The sequence below is a fragment of the Triticum aestivum genome, chromosome 4D (assembly GCF_018294505.1).
Source record: "Triticum aestivum cultivar Chinese Spring chromosome 4D, IWGSC CS RefSeq v2.1, whole genome shotgun sequence".
In the NCBI taxonomy this organism is placed as follows: domain Eukaryota; kingdom Viridiplantae; phylum Streptophyta; class Magnoliopsida; order Poales; family Poaceae; genus Triticum; species Triticum aestivum.
This window is the reverse complement of record NC_057805.1, coordinates 99,453,578-99,471,806: the sequence shown is the minus strand read 5'-3', so window position 1 is coordinate 99,471,806 and position 18,229 is coordinate 99,453,578. Positions and strand designations below refer to the sequence as shown.

The window sequence follows — 18,229 nt, the reverse complement described above, 5'->3', positions numbered from 1 at the left end:
CATTTGCCAAATTTCATAATCATAAAACGCGGCAATTGCTAACATGATTCGGACAGACTTAAGCATCGCTACGGGTGAGAAAGTCTCATCGTAGTCAACTCCTTGAACTTGTCGAAAACCTTTCGCAACAAGTCGAGCTTTGTAGACAGTAACATTACCGTCAGCGTCAGTCTTCTTCTTGAAGATCCGTTTATTCTCTATGGCTTGCCGATCATCGGGCAAGTCAACCAAAGTCCATACTTTGTTCTCATACATGGATCCCATCTCAGATTTCATGGCCTCAAGCCATTTGCGGAATCTGGGCTCACCATCGCTTCTTCATAGTTCGTAGGTTCGCCTTGGTCTAGTAACATGACCTCCAGAATAGGATTACCGTACCACTCTGGTGCGGATCTTACTCTGGTTGACCTACGAGGTTCGGTAGTAACTTGATCTGAAGATTCATGATCAACATCATTAACTTCCTCACTAATTGGTGTAGGTGTCACAGAAACCGGTTTCTGTGATGAACTACTTTCCAATAAGGGAGCAGGTACAGTTACCTCATCAAGGTCTACTTTCCTCCCACTCACTTCTTTCGAGAGAAACTCCTTCTATAGAAAGGATCCATTCTTAGCAACGAATGTCTTGCCTTCGGATCTGTGATAGAAGGTGTACCCAACAGTTTCCTTTAGGTATCCTATGAAGACACATTTTTCCGATTTGGGTTCGAGCTTATCAGGTTGAAGCTTTTTCACATAAGCATCGCAACCCCAAACTTTAAGAAATGACAACTTTGGTTTCTTGCCAAACCACAGTTCATAAGGCGTCGTCTCAACGGATTTAGATGGTGCCCTATTTAACGTGAATGCAGTCGTCTCTAAAGCATAACCCCAAAACGATAGCGGTAAATCAGTAAGAGACATCATAGATCGCACCATATCTAGTAAAGTACGATTATGACGTTCGGACACACCATTACGCTGTGGTGTTCCGGGTGGCGTGAGTTGTGGAACTATTCCGCATTGTTTCAAATGTAGACCAAACTCGTAACTCAAATATTCTCCTCCACGATCAGATCGTAGAACCTTTATTTTCTTGTTACGATGATTTTCCACTTCACTCTGAAATTCTTTGAACTTTTCAAATGTTTCAGACTTATGTTTCATTAAGTAGATATACCCATATCTGCTCAAATCATCTGTGAAGGTGAGAAAATAACGATACCCGCCGCGAGCGTCAATATTCATCGGACCACATACATCAGTATGTATGATTTCCAACAAATCCGTTGCTCGCTCCATTGTTCCGAAGAACGGCGTTTTAGTCATCTTGCCCATGAGGCATGGTTCGCAAGTACCAAGTGATTCATAATCAAGTGATTCCAGAAGTCCATCAGTATGGAGTTTCTTCATGCGCTTTACACCAATATGACCCAAATGGCAGTGCCACAAATAAGTTGCACTATCTCAACTATGCATCTTTTGGCTTCAACATTATGAATATGTGTATCACTACTATCGAGATTCATCACAAATAGACCACTCTTCAAGGGTGCATGACCATAAAAGATATTACTCATATAAATAGAACAACCATTATTCTCAGATTTAAATGAATAACCGTCTCGCATCAAACAAGATCCAGATATAATGTTCATGCTTAACGCTGGCACCAAATAACAATTATTCAGGTCTAAAACTAATCCCGAAAGTAGATGTAGAGGTAGCGTGCCGACGGCGATCACATCGACTTTGGAACCATTTCCCACGCGCATCGTCACCTCATCCTTAGCCAGTCTTCGCTTAATCCGTAGTCCCTGTTTCGAGTTGCAAATATTATCAACAGAACCAGTATCAAATACCCAGGTGCTAATGCGAGCTCTAGTAAGGTACACATCAATAACATTTATATCACATATACCTTTGTTCACCCTGCGATCCTTCTTATCCGCCAAATACTTGGGGCAGTTCCGCTTCCAGTGACCAGTCTGTTTGCAGTAGAAGCACTCAGTCTCAGGCTTAGGTCCAGACTTGGGTTTCTTCTCCCGAGCAACAACTTGTTTGCCGTTCTTCTTGAAGTTCTCCTTCTTCTTCCCTTTACCTTTTTTCTTGAAACTGGTGGTCTTGTTGACCATCAACACTTGATGCTCCTTCTTGATTTCTACCTCCGCAGCCTTGAGCATTGTGAAGAGCTCGGGAATTGTCTTATCCATCCCTTGCATATTATAGTTCATCACGAAGCTCTTGTAGCTTGGTGGCAGTGATTGAAGAATTCTGTCAATGACACTATCATCCGGAAGATTAACTCCCAGTTGAATCAAGTGATTGCAGTACCCAGACATTCTGAGTATATGTTCACTGACAGAACTATTCTCCTCCATTTTGCAGCTGTAGAAATTATTGGAGACTTCATATCTCTCAATTCGGGCATTTTCTTGAAATATTAACTTCAACTCCTGGAACATCTCATATGCTCCATGACGTTCAAAACGTCGTTGAAGTCCCGGTTCTAAGCCGTAAAGCATGGCACACTGAACTATCGAGTAGTCATCAACACGTGACTGCCAGTCATTCACAATGTCTGCAGTTGCCGGCGCAGGTGGTACACCTAGCAGTGCTTCCAGGACGTAATTCTTCTGTGCAGCAATGAGGATAATCCTCAAGTTACGAACCCAGTCCGTGTAATTGCTACCATCATCTTTCAACTTTGCTTTCTCAAGGAACGCATTAACATTCAACGGAACAACAGCACGGGCCATCTATCTACAACAACATAGAAAAGCAAAATACTATCAAGTACTAAGTTCATGATAAATTTAAGTTCAATTAATCATATTACTTAAGAACTCCCACTTAGATAGACATCCCTCTAATCATCTAAGTGATCACGTGATCCATATCAACTAAACCATAACCGATTATCACGTGAGATGGAGTAGTTTTCAATGGTGAACACCACTATGTTGATCATATCTACTATATGATTCACGCTCGACCTTTCGGTCTCAATGTTCCGAGGCCATATCTGCATATGCTAGGCTCGTCAAGTTTAACCCGAGTATTCTGCGTGTGCAAAACTGTCTTACACCCGTTGTAGATGAACGTTGAGCTTATCACACCCAATTATCACGTGGTGTCTCGGCACGACGAACTTTGGCAACGGTGCATACTCAGGGAGAACACTTTTACCTTGAAATTTAGTGAAAGATCATCTTATAATGCTACCGTCAAACAAAGCAGAATAAGATGCATAAAGGATAAACATCACATGCAATCAATATAAGTGATATGATATGGCCATCATCATCTTGTGCCTTTGATCTCCATCTCCAAAGCACCGTCATGATCACCATCGTCACCGGCGCGACACCTTGATCTCCATCGTAGCATCGTTGTCATCTCGCCAACTATTGCTTCTACGACTATCGCTACCGCTTAGTGATAAAGTAAAGCAATTACAGGGCGATTGCATTGCATACAATAAAGTGACAACCATATGGCTCCTGCCAGTTGCCGATAACTTCGTTACAAAACATGATAATCTCATACAATAAATATAGCATCATGTCTTGACCTTATCACATCACAACATGCCCTGCAAAAACAAGTTAGACGTCCTCTACTTTGTTGTTGCAAGTTTTACGTGGCTGCTATGGGCTGAGCAAGAACCGTTCTTACCTACGCATCAAAACCACAACGATAGTTCGTCAAGTTAGTGCTGTTTTAACCTTCTCAAGGACCGGGCGTAGTCACACTCGGTTCAACTAAAGTTGGAGAAACTGACACCCGCCAGCCACCTGTGTGCAAAGCACGTCGGTAGAACCAGTCTCGCGTAAGCGTACGCGTAATGTCGGTCCGGGCCGCTTCATCCAACAATACCGCCGAACCAAAGTATGACATATGCTGGTAAGCAGTATGACTTGTATCGCCCACAACTCACTTGTGTTCTACTCGTGCATATATCATCTACGCAATAACCTGGCTCGGATGCCACTGTTGGGGAACATAGTAATTTCAAAAAAATTCCTACGCACACGCAAGATCATGGTGATGCATAGCAACGAGAGGGGAGAGTGCCGTCCACGTACCCTCGTAGACCGTTAAGCGGAAGCGTTATGACAACACGGTTGATATAGTCGTACGTCTTCACGATCGACCGATCCTCAGTACAGAACGTACGGCACCTCCGTGTTCAGCACACGTTCAGCTTGGTGACGTCCCACGAACTCACGATCCAGTAGAGCTCGAGGGAGAGTTTCACCAGCACGACGGCGTGATGACGATGTTGATGAAGCTACCGACGCAGGGCTTCGCCTAAGCACCGCTACGATATGACCGAGGTGGATTATGGTGGAGGGGGGCACCGCACACGGCTGGGAGAGATCAATGATCAACTTGTGTGTTCTAGGGTACCCCCTGCCCCCGTATATAAAGGAGCAAGGGGGGAGGCGGCCGGCCAGGAGGAGGGCCCTCCAATGGGGGAAGTCCTACTCCCACCGGGAGTAGGACTCCTCCTTTCCTAGTAGGAGTAGGAGAAGGGAAGGAAGGGAGAGAGGAAGAGAAGAAAAAAGGGGGGCGTCGCCCCCCCTCCTTGTCCAATTCGGACTAGAGGGGGAGGGGGCGCACGGCTGCCCTAGCCGCCCCTCCTCTTCTCCCACCAAGGCCTATTAGGCCCAATATACTCCCCGGGGGGTTCCGGTAACCCCCCGGTACTCCGGTAAATGTCCGAAACCTCCCGAAACACTTCCGGTGTCCAAACATAGTTGTCCAATATATCGATCTTTACGTCTCGACCATTTCGAGACTCCTCGTCATGTCCGTGATCATATCCGGGACTCCGAACTACCTTCGGTACATCAAAACATATAAACTCAAAACACCGATCGTCACAGAACTTTAAGCGTGCGGACTCTACGGGTTCGAGAACTATGTAGACATGACCGAGACACGTCTCCGGTCAATAACCAGTAGCGGAATCTGGATGCTCATATTGGTTCATACATATTCTACGAAGATCTTTATCGGTCAAACCACATAACAACATACGTTGTTCCCTTTGTCATCGGTAGGTTACTTGCTCGAGATTCGATCGTCGGTATCTCAATACCTAGCTCAATCTCGTTACCGGCAAGTCTCTTTACTCGTTCCATAATGCATCATCCCGTAACTAACTCATTAGTCACATTGCTTGCAAGGCTTATAGTGATGTGCATTACCGAGAGGGCCCAGAGATACATCTCCGACAATCGGAGTGACAAATCCTAGTCTTGATCTATGCCAACTCCACGAACACCATCAGAGACACCTGTAGAGCACCTTTATAATCACCCAGTTACGTTGTGACGTTTGGTAGCACACAAAGTGTTCCTCCGGTAATCGGGAGTTGCATAATCTCATAGTCACAGGAACATGTATAAGTCATGAAGAAAGCAATAACAGTAAACTAAACGATCAAGTGCTAAGCTAACGGAATGGGTTAAGTCAATCACATCATTCTCCTAATGATGTGATCCCGTTAATTAAATGACAACTCATGTCTATGGTTAAGAAACTCAACCATCTTTGATCAACGAGCTAGTCAAGTAGAGGCATACTAGTGACACTATGTTTGTCTATGTATTCACACATGTATTATGTTTCCGGTTAATACAATTCTAGCATGAATAATAAACATTTATCATGATATGAGGAAATAAATAGTAACTTTATTATTGCCTCTAGGGCATATTTCCTTCATATTTTTGGCACGATGACCAAGGTACATAATTATAGACAATTTAGGATGAAATTACCCTTGTCCAATTCATTTATTAGCGCCAAGTAAATCATTTGGGCTAGGAAAGAAACAAATACATGCAATTACCCTTGTCCAATTCATTTATTAGCGGCAAGTAAATCATTTGGGCTAGGAAAGAAACAAGTACATGCAATCGGGAGAGATATAGTTTCCTTTTTTCTGTACAAGGAGAGATACATGCAATTAGGTGGGAGATACTTTCCTTTTTCTGGAGGGTCAATAACGGAATCACGAGGAATTAGAACAAATGCACCTTATATTGTGGAATTTTACCAAAAAACAAATACACCTAATATAAAGGAATGGAGGGAGTAATAGGGAAAGCTTGAGCACACCGAAAATCTAAATTAGGCCGTCCCCTCCGATTCCGTCTTGGTCCTTCGGCTTCAGTTCTGATCGATAAAGGTTAGTCGGTTTTGTCCTCGTCGGAGAGCGTCGAAGAGTTGTGACAAGACCTACATCGTTATACAGGCCCTATATGACGTTTTCTTCCCCTGGCTAACGATTTGCTACGCTAATTGTGGTCATCAGCATCTTTAGGTTTGCATCGACGATTTCCAGACCATTGTTTCCACAAGCTCCTAGGTTTAAACAAGTTTTCTTCACCGAGACAGAGACCCAGAAAACGGCAACGAACTTTGCTCACGGGGCGCCGCCAATGGATGCAAGAGGAAGAAGGCTTCGGTACCCCAAAGATTTGAATGTACTTTTCAATTTCTATAAGGATGTTCTTATAAATACTCCGTGCTACCTAATATGACATCACGGGTCGTGCGAGCATAATTCTCCTCTCTCCTAATCATGAAGACACAATGATACGATTTGTACCACTCTACCAGGAATATGCCCCTCTGCGATGCGGTGCCCAGGAAACGCACCGGGGGCATCTTGGTCAAATCCACCAAAACTAGCTTCTTCTCCTCCCTCGCCCCTTCCCTCCGGCGGCTCCTCCCCTGCCCTGCTCTGCTCTGCTCCGCTTTATATAAGAAGAGCGGCCTCCTCCTCCACAAGCACACACCCCAAAACAAAACTCCAGCAACTCACACAGAGGCACAGACACAGAGAGAACTGCCTCGAGGTCCCGGCTTGGATCCGGAGCCTCCCCTCTTGGCGCCGCCGGAAGGTACGCAACCCCTCCCCGTTCTTTGATGTTCTTTGATTCCGTTCAGCCTCAATGCGAGCCGTCGATGTAGGCATCCTTGTTGGCTAGTTTGTGCGTCTTCTTCAGTTTTGCCAAGGGCGAATCACTGGAGAAGAAATTCTTTCCCGTCTACCAGAGTTTGGGCACATATGAGCCAAATTTACGGCCTTTTAATTGTCGGCGAGGCCGCTTTCAGCCGAGTACGGCGGTGCATTCCTGCGGTTGGATGGATCTAGGAATTTGCAAGTTGTTATGCTCTCAGTTTTAGGATTGGATGGAGGAATAGCGCAATTCTCTGCAAAATTAAACTTATTTGGCCTTTTTCTCCATGATGAATTTGTTGACCGTGTTATGTTTCTACAATGTCTATAGTTTGTTAGAAATACATACGATTTTTTTTCCCCAAGCGGTAAAGATCCAGAGAACCAGCGAGTTGCTTCTGAACTCTGACTTTTCTTCATACCTATGTTTACACTTTTCTGCACAAGTATGCAGCCTTGATTCTAAAGTAATAATAAAATAAGAAGAATTACAGATATGTTTTCTGTTGGTTCTAGTTTGCCGTGTGCACAGAACAAATGTTTTGTTTCATATAAACCACCATGTCCCTGATCCTGCCAGATTGTTTCCTCTAAAGATTATGCGAGAATTTAGTTTGATTCACCATTCTTCTGTATCCTCTAGTTGTAAAACCAACCAATAAATGTTTTGTTATTTCTTCAGTAATCCATACAAAGGCATATTTTGAATTTTCAATTGCAGAATCTGAAGATTTATTTTCTTATTTGCAGAGAACTCCAATACAGAACAAGCACTCAAAGCCTCGGGGAATGCTGAAAGATGTGCTTGCTTAGAAGAAACTTCACCTGCGTGATAAAGGAGATTGCCGCTTCTCCACAGGAGCTGAGTTGGTCGACTCTTTATGCGAGCAACCATCTTGTTTGCATCATCTCTGCACCATCTAGACTCCGTCGAGACAAAGACATGAGAGTGTTGTTCACTGTGGTGGATCAAGACTACCTTGGAGAGGATGGTTGAAGTGCTGCAGTCCATTTGAATTATAGCCGCAATATAGGCTGTGGTTTTATGCAGCTTGAAGCCATGGCAAACAGAGGGAAGATTCTAATGGAGCGGTACGAGCTGGGAAGATTGTTGGGGAAAGGAACATTCGGCAAGGTGCACTATGCAAGGAGCCTAGAGTCGAACCGAAGCGTCGCCATAAAGATGCTGGACAAGGAGAAGGTGCTCAAGGTTGGGCTCTCGGAGCAAATCAGGCGTGAGGTCACAACCATGCGGTTGGTGGCACACAAGAACATTGTTCAGCTTCATGAGGTCATGGCGACACGAAACAAAATATACTTTGTCATGGAGTATGTGAAAGGCGGTGAGCTCTTTGACAAGGTTGCAAAGAGTGGCAAGCTCACAGAGGGTGCTGCACATAAGTATTTCCAGCAGCTCATCAGTGCAGTGGATTACTGCCACAGCCAAGGCGTGTATCACCGGGATCTCAAGCTGGAGAACCTGCTCCTGGATGAGAATGAGAACCTTAAGGTCTCGGATTTTGGATTGAGCGCCCTTTCAGAGTCAAAGAGGCAAGATGGCTTGCTCCACACCACCTGCGGAACACCCGCATATGTAGCTCCGGAGGTCATCAGCAAGACAGGTTACGATGGTGCAAAATCAGATATCTGGTCTTGTGGTGTTATCCTTTTTGTTCTTGTTGCTGGTTATCTCCCTTTCCATGGTTCCAACTTGATGGACATGTACCGGAAGATTGAGCAAGGAGATTTCAGGTGCCCCGGCTGGTTCTCACACAAACTCCAGAAGCTCTTGCTCAAGATCCTGGACCCCAATCCAAGCACCAGGGCATCTATCCAGAAGATAAAAGAGTCTACCTGGTTCCGGAAAGGTCCAAGGGGCACCCTTGCAGTGAAGGAGAGAACTCCCAGTGAGAATGTCATCACAAATGCTCCTCCTACAGCTGGTGTGAGGCCAAGGAAGAACACTCATGAAGATGTGAAGCCCCTAATGGTGACAAACTTAAATGCCTTTGAGATCATCTCCTTCTCCACGGGGTTTGACCTGTCCGGCCTATTCATCCAAGAGGACTGCAGAAAGGAGACAAGGTTCACTTCAGACAAGCCTGCTTCAACCATCATCTCGAAGCTGGAATATGTTGCGAAGGCGCTGAATCTCAGGGTAAGGAAGAAGGACAATGGCGTGGTGAAGATGCAAGCGAGGAAGGAGGGAAGGAATGGTGCTGTACAGTTAGACATGGAGATCTTCGAGATCACACCTTCCCACCACCTCATTGAGATGAAACAAACAAGTGGTGATCCGCTGGAGTACCGGGAGCTATTGGAGGACATCCGGCCAGCGCTGAAGGACATAGTCTGGGCCTGGCACGGAGATGACCACCAGCAGCAGCTAGAGTAGGTTTTGGAATCTTGAGTATTTAGTTTTGGTTCTGCGAATTCGTCCGGTTTTCAGCTGGAACGATCCTATTTTACATGCGCGTGTTCTTTGTACAAAATATATTTTTTCCTACATGAGGTGAGGCATTCTGTTGGGGCATTGTTGAGAAGTTGAGATGCATAATAAAGGTTGTTCCTGTTTAGTTGCTGTCAACTTGTCATTGTCCTGTCATAATGCTCTGCCAAGCATTCACAGTAGAAAGCTCCCACTACACCTCCATAAACATATTTCTCAAAACATACAACTTATTAGCTATGCCAGCACTTGAACTTTTTGTGATTTGCCATCTCTGGAAGAAAGCTACAACTGTTCAGTTTTTTTCATGATGTGAGTTGTAATTTGGGTAAGATAATCTTCAGAAAGTCCTCTGGAGAGATGGCTCTCCCATCAGCTAGTTTAATGTTGATTACTTATCGGGAGCTGAATATTAACAGGGGCTGCTCAGCTGTCATACTCAATAACCAATGCACAGACTGTACTAAGGAAGTAGAAAATCAACAAGTGGTGCCTATTCAGTCTGATCCGGAAAGTAGTAATAAAACTGGTAATAGATAGCCAACACTCTGCAGAGAGCTGCAGCTTCACCGAGAAAGTGAAATAATAGATTTTTACTAAAGAGGGGTATCCTCTTATCAAACAACAGAAAGTGAAGTTATCGGTAAAGAAAATACTCCCTCCGTAAAGTAATATAAGAGTGTTTAGATCACTACTTTAGTGATCTAAACGCTCTTATATTAGTTTACAGAGGGAGTAAATATCAAGCGTATAAATTCACTTGCTGGCAGGTTCGATCTACAAAATATCTGAACTCCACTTGTGAATAAACTAAAGAAATTGTCACTACCACAGGGGGTAGGTCCAACATCCAAGTGTTTCTTATTCACTTTCCTGATCAACCATCCAAAAAATTCAACAGTAAAATTACTGATTTGATTGAGCTAACCAATCACAGCTATGTCAAGTCGTTGAAGGATAAACTCTTTATGTCCTAGGTATCCAACATATATGCTTATGTCCTTGATGCCTGATGCCCTGATCCATGATTGATGCCTGCTGCGATGCATTGCCTAGGCATCCAGCAGAAAATCTTTCTACAGATTGAAATTGTAATCTTACGACATGGATATTTACTTTATGAAAACCTTGCTCTTACAACTTGCTGATTTGAAGATTTACATCTTTGTATCGGTTTTGTTAGTTGGAACTTTGTAGGATATTTGGTAAATCGACGGCAGGTTAATTTACAAGAATTGAAGTCTATTTCTGTATGAGTATGTTTGTACCTATCAAATACAATGCTTAGACTGATTTCATTTTTATGAGCAGATAAACAAGAAAAACATGATAATTCATTTTCTATGGACACGATGTACGCGGACGCAGATAAAGAGTTTGCATGGCTGACATGTTATAGAGTAACTTTATTTTTGCTTTAGTAAATTTTTGTTTTGCTCTGCACCCGAGGATGTATAATCTGGTGTGATGCCTGATTGAGGATTAGTCGGCAACGTGAAGATAGTGAAATATCTTATGATGACGAAAGGTTGGTTTGGGACATCTCTACTGGTAAGGATTTTTCAGTACATTCATTGTCTTGGAAGATACTGAGAAATCTAATGATGGTGTCAGGTTTCGGCGAAGTTCTAGATGGAAGTTTAGGTGTTATCATCTCACGAAAGATAATCTTTTAAGAAAGAAGTGTTCTCTTTGTCGCAACCCCGAGAGCATTAAGCATCAATGTTTTAGATGCCCAGTTGATGCTGATTAACTGTGCTTGATGCCACATTGGTTCCCCTGTCCCTGAAACATATGCTTGATCAAATTTGTAGGGAACAGGTGAATCAAGAACAAAGCGGAAACAAGGCGCTGCTACGCGATGCTCTGGGGAGTCCTGAGCGATCAAGGCCTGTCTCTGAAGGAAGAATGAAGTTCAGAGACAGGGAAGGATGGGGCACATAGGATGTATACTGTTTTCTGTACATTCTTCAGCAGGTGTAATCCAACATGTCAAAGATAGACTTCAAAGTAATATCATAGCTCAGCTCATAAGCGTTGGAACAAGTAGCACTACAGGTACACAGCATGCAACATGGTGGTACAAAATAGTACGGAATAAGTTTCTTTTTAGAATTATAGAAAATAGTAACTGGTAGGTAACAAAATGCAGAAAACTGCAAATTCACCGGAAAGAGATTAATATATTTACTATGGAAAGACTATCCTTTTATTAAACCGTTGAAAACAGAGTTATCGATTAACCCGAGCACTTGCAGACAAGGTTGATCCAGAGTATCTAAACTCCACTTGTCAGAGTTTTTAAAAGAAATCGTCCCTATCACTGGGGAGGATAGATCCAACACCCAACCCTTCACTTTCCTAATAAGCCATCCAAACAATTTGAGAGGTTAAATAACAATAATTTGGTTCAGCAAACAAATCACAGCTATGCCAAGTTGTTAGTAAAAGATACTATATAAACTCTTGATGTCCCAGGTTTCCAACATACTCTAGATGCTTTGTCCTTAATGCCTGCCTGATGCCATCAACCATATGATAGATAGATGCCTGATGCGACGAATCGCCGCATACCAAAAGAAATTAAATGAATTAATTTTGTCATCTGATGACAGGTAGATGTATACCTTTACGGCTACACTCGCCTTTTCTGGAAACATGATAACCGCGCAAGTGGTTGGTTGGTGCATAGACGGTTTTCCACTGTTGGTCCTTTTAGATTTACCTATTTTACCCTTCTTTTATTCTCTCTCTCACAAAACAATCTTTTGTCCGCTTTATAAATATAAAGCCACACTACTGAATAATACATGTTGCTAAGGAAACCTCAAACATGCTGATAAAAGCACTACTATTCGTCTCCAACAAACCGCCTAGAATAAGCATAAGAGAGGCCAGACCACCGCAAGACACCATCAAGGCCGCCGACAACAAGCGAACACGTGACACCTAGAAGAAATCACTGGATTTCATCGCACCACCCCACCAAACTGTTGTCGGAGAGGACCCTCCGTCCTCTTGAAGGAAATATGCCCTAGAGGCAATAATAAAGTTGTTATTTATATTTCCTTATATCATGATAAATGTTTATTATTCATGCTAGAATTGTATTAACCGAAAACTTAGTACATGTGTGAATACATAGACAAACAGAGTGTCACTAGTATGCCTCTACTTGACTAGCTCGTTAATCAAAGATGGTTAAGTTTCCTAGCCATAGACATGAGTTGTCATTTGATGAACGGGATCACATCATTAGAGAATGATGTGATTGACATGACCCATCCGTTAGCTTAGCACTATGATCGTTTAGTTTATTGCTATTGCTTTCTTCATGACTTATACATGTTCCTATGACTATGAGATTATGCAACTCCCGAATATTGGAGGAACACTTAGTGTGCTATCAAACGTCACAACGTAACCGGGTGATTATAAAGATGTTCTACAGGTGTCTCCGATGGTGTTTGTTGAGTTGGCATAGATCGAGATTAGGATTTGTCACTCCGTGTATTGGAGAGGTATCTCTGGGCCCTCTCGGTAATGCACATCACTATAAGCCTTGCAAGCAATGTAACTAATGAGTTAGTTGCGGGATCATGCATTACGGAACGAGTAAAGAGACTTGCCGGCAATGAGATTAAACAAGGTATGATGATACCGACGATCGAATCTCGGGCAAGTAACATACTGATGACAAAGGGAACAACGTATGTTCTTATGCGGTTTGACCGATAAAGATCTTCGTAGAATATGCAGGACCAATAGGAGCATCCAGGTTCCGCTATTGGTTATTGATCGGAGATGAGTCTCGGTCATGTCTACATAGTTCTCGAACCCGTAGGGTTCGCACGCTTAACGTTCGATGACGATATGTATTATGAGTTATGTGATTTGATGCACCGAAGGTAGTTCGGAGTCCTGGATGTGATCACGGACATGACGAGGAGTCTCGAAATGGTCGAGACATGAAGATTGATATATTGGAAGGTTATGTATGGACACCGGAAAGGTTTCAGATAGGTTCGGGCATTTTCCGGAGTACCGGGGGGTTACCGGAACCCCCGGGGGGTTAATGGGCCTTTATGGGCCTTAGTGGAAGAGAGGACGAGGCGGCCAGGTGGAGGCGCCCCCCAAGCCCAATCCGAATTGGGGAGGGGGCCGGCCCCCTTTCCTTCTCTCCCTCTTCCCCTTCCTTCCCCTCCTAGTTGGACTAGGAAAGGGGGAAACCTACTCCTAGTAGGAGTAGGATTCCACCCCTTGGGGCGCGCCCCATGAGGCCGGCCGGCCCCCTCCTCCACTCCTTTGTATACGGGGGAGGGGGGCACCCCATAGACACACAAGTTGATTTCTTAGCCGTGTGCGTTCCCCCCCTCCACAGATTTCCACCTCGGTCATATCATTGCAGTGCTTAGGCGAAGCCCTGCGCCGGTAACTTCATCATCACCGTCGCCACGCTGTCGTGCCGACGAAACTCTCCCTTGGCCTCAGCTGGATCTAGAGTTCGAGGGATGTCACCGAGCTGAACGTGTGCAGATCACGGAAGTGCCGTGCGTTCGGTACTTGATCGGTTGGATCGCGAAGACGTTCGATTACATCAACCGCGTTACTTAACGCTTCCTCTTTCGGTCTACGAGGATACATGGACACACTCTCCCGCTCGTTGCTATGCATCACCTAGATGGATCTTGCGTGTTCGTAGGAATTTTTTTGAAATTACTGCGTTCCCCAACAGTGGCATCCGAGCCAGGCCTATGCGTAGATGCATATCTTATATGCACGAGTAGAACACAAAGAGTTGTGGGCGATAATAGTCATACTGCTTACCAGCATGCCATACTTTGATTTGGCGGTATTGTTGGATGAAGCGGCCCAGGCCGACAATACATGACCGTGTTCATGAGACTGGTTCTACCGCCGTGCTTCGCACACAGGTGGCTACTGGGTGTCTGTTTCTACAACTTTAGTTGAATCGAGTGTGACTACGCCCGGTCCTTGTTGAAGGTTAAAACAACACACTTGATGAAAAATCGTTGTGGTTTTTGATGTGTAGGTAAGAACGGTTCTTGCTAAGCCCATAGCAGCCACGTAAAAATTTGCAACAACAAGTAGAGGACGTCTAACTTGTTTTTGCAGGGCATGTTGTGATGTGATATGGTCAACACGTGATGATATATAATTTGTTGTATGAGATGATCATGTTTTGTAACAGTTATCGGCAACTGGCAGGAGCCATATGGTTGTCGCTTTATTGTATGAAATGCAATCGCCATGTAATTGCTTTACTTTATCACTAAGCGGTAGCAATAGTCGTAGAAGCAATAGTTGGCGAGACGACAATGATTCTTCGATGGAGATCAAGGTGTCAAGCCGGTGACGATGGTGATCATGACGGTGCTTTGGAGATGGAGATCAAAGGCACAAGATGATGATGGCCATATCATATCACTTATATTGATTGCATGTGATGTTTATCCTTTATGCATCTTATTTTGCTTAGTTCGGCAGTAGCATTATAAGATGATCTCTCACTAAATTTCAAGGTATAAGTGTTCTCCCTGAGTATGCACCATTGCGACAGTTCGTCGTGCCGAGACACCACGTGATGATCGGGTGTGATAAGCTCTACATTCACATACAACGGGTGCAAGCCAGTTTTGCACACGTAGAATACTCGGGTTAAACTTGACGAGCCTAGCATATGCAGATATGGCCTCGGAACACTGAGACCGAAAGGCCAAGCGTGAATCATATAGTAGATATGATCAACATAGTGATGTTCACCATTGAAAACTACTCCATCTCACGTGATGATCGGACATGGTTTAGTTGATTTGGATCACGTGATCACTTAGATGATTAGAGGGATGTCTATCTAAGTGGGAGTTCTTTAGTAATATGATTAATTGAACTTTAATTTGTCATGAACTTAGTACCTGATAGTATTTTGCATATCTATGTTGTTGTAGATCAATGTCACTAGTATGCCTCTACTTGACTAGCTCGTTAATCAAAGATGGTTAAGTTTCCTAGCCATAGACATGAGTTGTCATTTGATGAACGGGATCACATCATTAGAGAATGATGTGATTGACATGACCCATCCGTTAGCTTAGCACTATGATCATTTAGTTTATTGCTATTGCTTTCTTCATGACTTATACATGTTCCTATGACTATGAGATTATGCAACTCCCGAATATTGGAGGAACACTTAGTGTGCTATCAAACGTCACAACGTAACCGGGTGATTATAAAGATGTTCTACAGGTGTCTCCGATGGTGTTTGTTGAGTTGGCATAGATCGATATTAGGATTTGTCACTCCGTGTATTGGAGAGGTATCTCTGGGCCCTCTCGGTAATGCACATCACTATAAGCCTTGCAAGCAATGTAACTAATGAGTTAGTTGCGGGATCATGCATTACGGAACGAGTAAAGAGACTTGCCGGCAATGAGATTAAACAAGGTATGATGATACCGACGATCGAATCTCGGGCAAGTAACATACTGATGACAAAGGGAACAACGTATGTTCTTATGCGGTTTGACCGATAAAGATCTTCGTAGAATATGCAGGACCAATATGAGCATCCAGGTTCCGCTATTGGTTATTGATCGGAGATGAGTCTCGGTCATGTCTACATAGTTCTCGAACCCGTAGGGTTCGCACGCTTAACGTTCGATGACGATATGTATTATGAGTTATGTGAGTGATTTGATGCACCGAAGGTAGTTCGGAGTCCCGGATGTGATCACGGACATGACGAGGAGTCTCGAAATGGTCGAGACATGAAGATTGATATATTGGAAGGTTATGTATGGACACCGGAAAGGTTTCAGATAGGTTCGGGCATTTTCCGGAGTACCGGGGGGTTACCGGAACCCCCGGGGGGTTAATGGGCCTTTATGGGCCTTAGTGGAAGAGAGGACGAGGCGGCCAGGTGGAGGCGCCCCCCAAGCCCAATCCGAATTGGGAAGGGGGCCGGCCCCCCTTTCCTTCTCTCCCTCTTCCCCTTCCTTCCCCTCCTAGTTGGACTAGGAAAGGGGGAAACCTACTCCTAGTAGGAGTAGGATTCCACCCCTTGGGGCGCGCCCCATGAGGCCGGCCGGCCCCCTCCTCCACTCCTTTATATACGGGGGAGGGGGGCACCCCATAGACACACAAGTTGATTTCTTAGCCGTGTGCGTTCCCCCCCTCCACAGATTTCCACCTCGGTCATATCATTGCAGTGCTTAGGCGAAGCCCTGCGCCGGTAACTTCATCATCACCGTCGCCACGCTGTCGTGCCGACGAAACTCTCCCTTGGCCTCAGCTGGATCTAGAGTTCGAGGGACGTCACCGAGCTGAACGTGTGCAGATCACAGAAGTGCCGTGTGTTCGGTACTTGATCGGTTGGATCGCGAAGACGTTCGATTACATCAACCGCGTTACTTAACGCTTCGTCTTTCGGTCTACGAGGATACATGGACACACTCTCCCGCTCGTTGCTATGCATCACCTAGATGGATCTTGCGTGTTCGTAGGAATTTTTTTGAAATTACTGCGTTCCCCAACAGTGGCATCCGAGCCAGGCCTATGCGTAGATGCATATCTTATATGCACGAGTAGAACACAAAGAGTTGTGGGCGATAATAGTCATACTGCTTACCAGCATGCCATACTTTGATTTGGCGGTATTGTTGGATGAAGCGGCCCAGGCCGACAATACATGACCGTGTTCATGAGACTGGTTCTACCGCCGTGCTTCGCACACAGGTGGCTACTGGGTGTCTGTTTCTACAACTTTAGTTGAATCGAGTGTGACTACGCCCGGTCCTTGTTGAAGGTTAAAACAACACACTTGATGAAAAATCGTTGTGGTTTTTGATGTGTAGGTAAGAACGGTTCTTGCTAAGCCCATAGCAGCCACGTAAAAATTTGCAACAACAAGTAGAGGACGTCTAACTTGTTTTTGCAGGGCATGTTGTGATGTGATATGGTCAACACGTGATGATATATAATTTGTTGTATGAGATGATCATGTTTTGTAACAGTTATCGGCAAATGGCAGGAGCCATATGGTTGTCGCTTTATTGTATGAAATGCAATCGCCATGTAATTGCTTTACTTTATCACTAAGCGGTAGCAATAGTCGTAGAAGCAATAGTTGGCGAGACGACAATGATTCTTCGATGGAGATCAAGGTGTCAAGCCGGTGACGATGGTGATCATGACGGTGCTTTGGAGATGGAGATCAAAGGCACAAGATGATGATGGCCATATCATATCACTTATATTGATTGCATGTGATGTTTATCCTTTATGCATCTTATTTTGCTTAGTTCGGCAGTAGCATTATAAGATGATCTCTCACTAAATTTCAAGGTATAAGTGTTCTCCCTGAGTATGCACCATTGCGACAGTTCGTCGTGCCAAGACACCACGTGATGATCGGGTGTGATAAGCTCTACATTCACATACAACGGGTGCAAGCCAGTTTTGCACACGCAGAATACTCGGGTTAAACTTGACGAGCCTAGCATATGCAGATATGGCCTCGGAACACTGAGACCGAAAGGCCAAGCGTGAATCATATAGTAGATATGATCAACATAGTGATGTTCACCATTGAAAACTACTCCATCTCACGTGATGATCGGACATGGTTTAGTTGATTTGGATCACGTGATCACTTAGATGATTAGAGGGATGTCTATCTAAGTGGGAGTTCTTTAGTAATATGATTAATTGAACTTTAATTTGTCATGAACTTAGTACCTGATAGTATTTTGCATATCTATGTTGTTGTAGATCAATGGCCCGTGCTACTGTTCCTTT

General features: G+C 44.2%; 1 protein-coding gene across 1 annotated transcript; it reads left to right on the top strand.

The window, feature by feature from the left end:
• Nucleotides 1-6,653: 6,653 nt before the first annotated feature.
• On the top strand, nucleotides 6,654-9,536 carry LOC123096485 (CBL-interacting protein kinase 15). Its single transcript, XM_044518227.1, has 2 exons — nucleotides 6,654-6,901; nucleotides 7,711-9,536. The coding sequence occupies exon 2, from the start codon at nucleotides 8,006-8,008 to the stop codon at nucleotides 9,353-9,355; it is 1,350 nt and encodes a 449-aa protein (XP_044374162.1). The 5' UTR covers nucleotides 6,654-6,901; nucleotides 7,711-8,005; the 3' UTR covers nucleotides 9,356-9,536.
• Nucleotides 9,537-18,229: the final 8,693 nt, after the last annotated feature.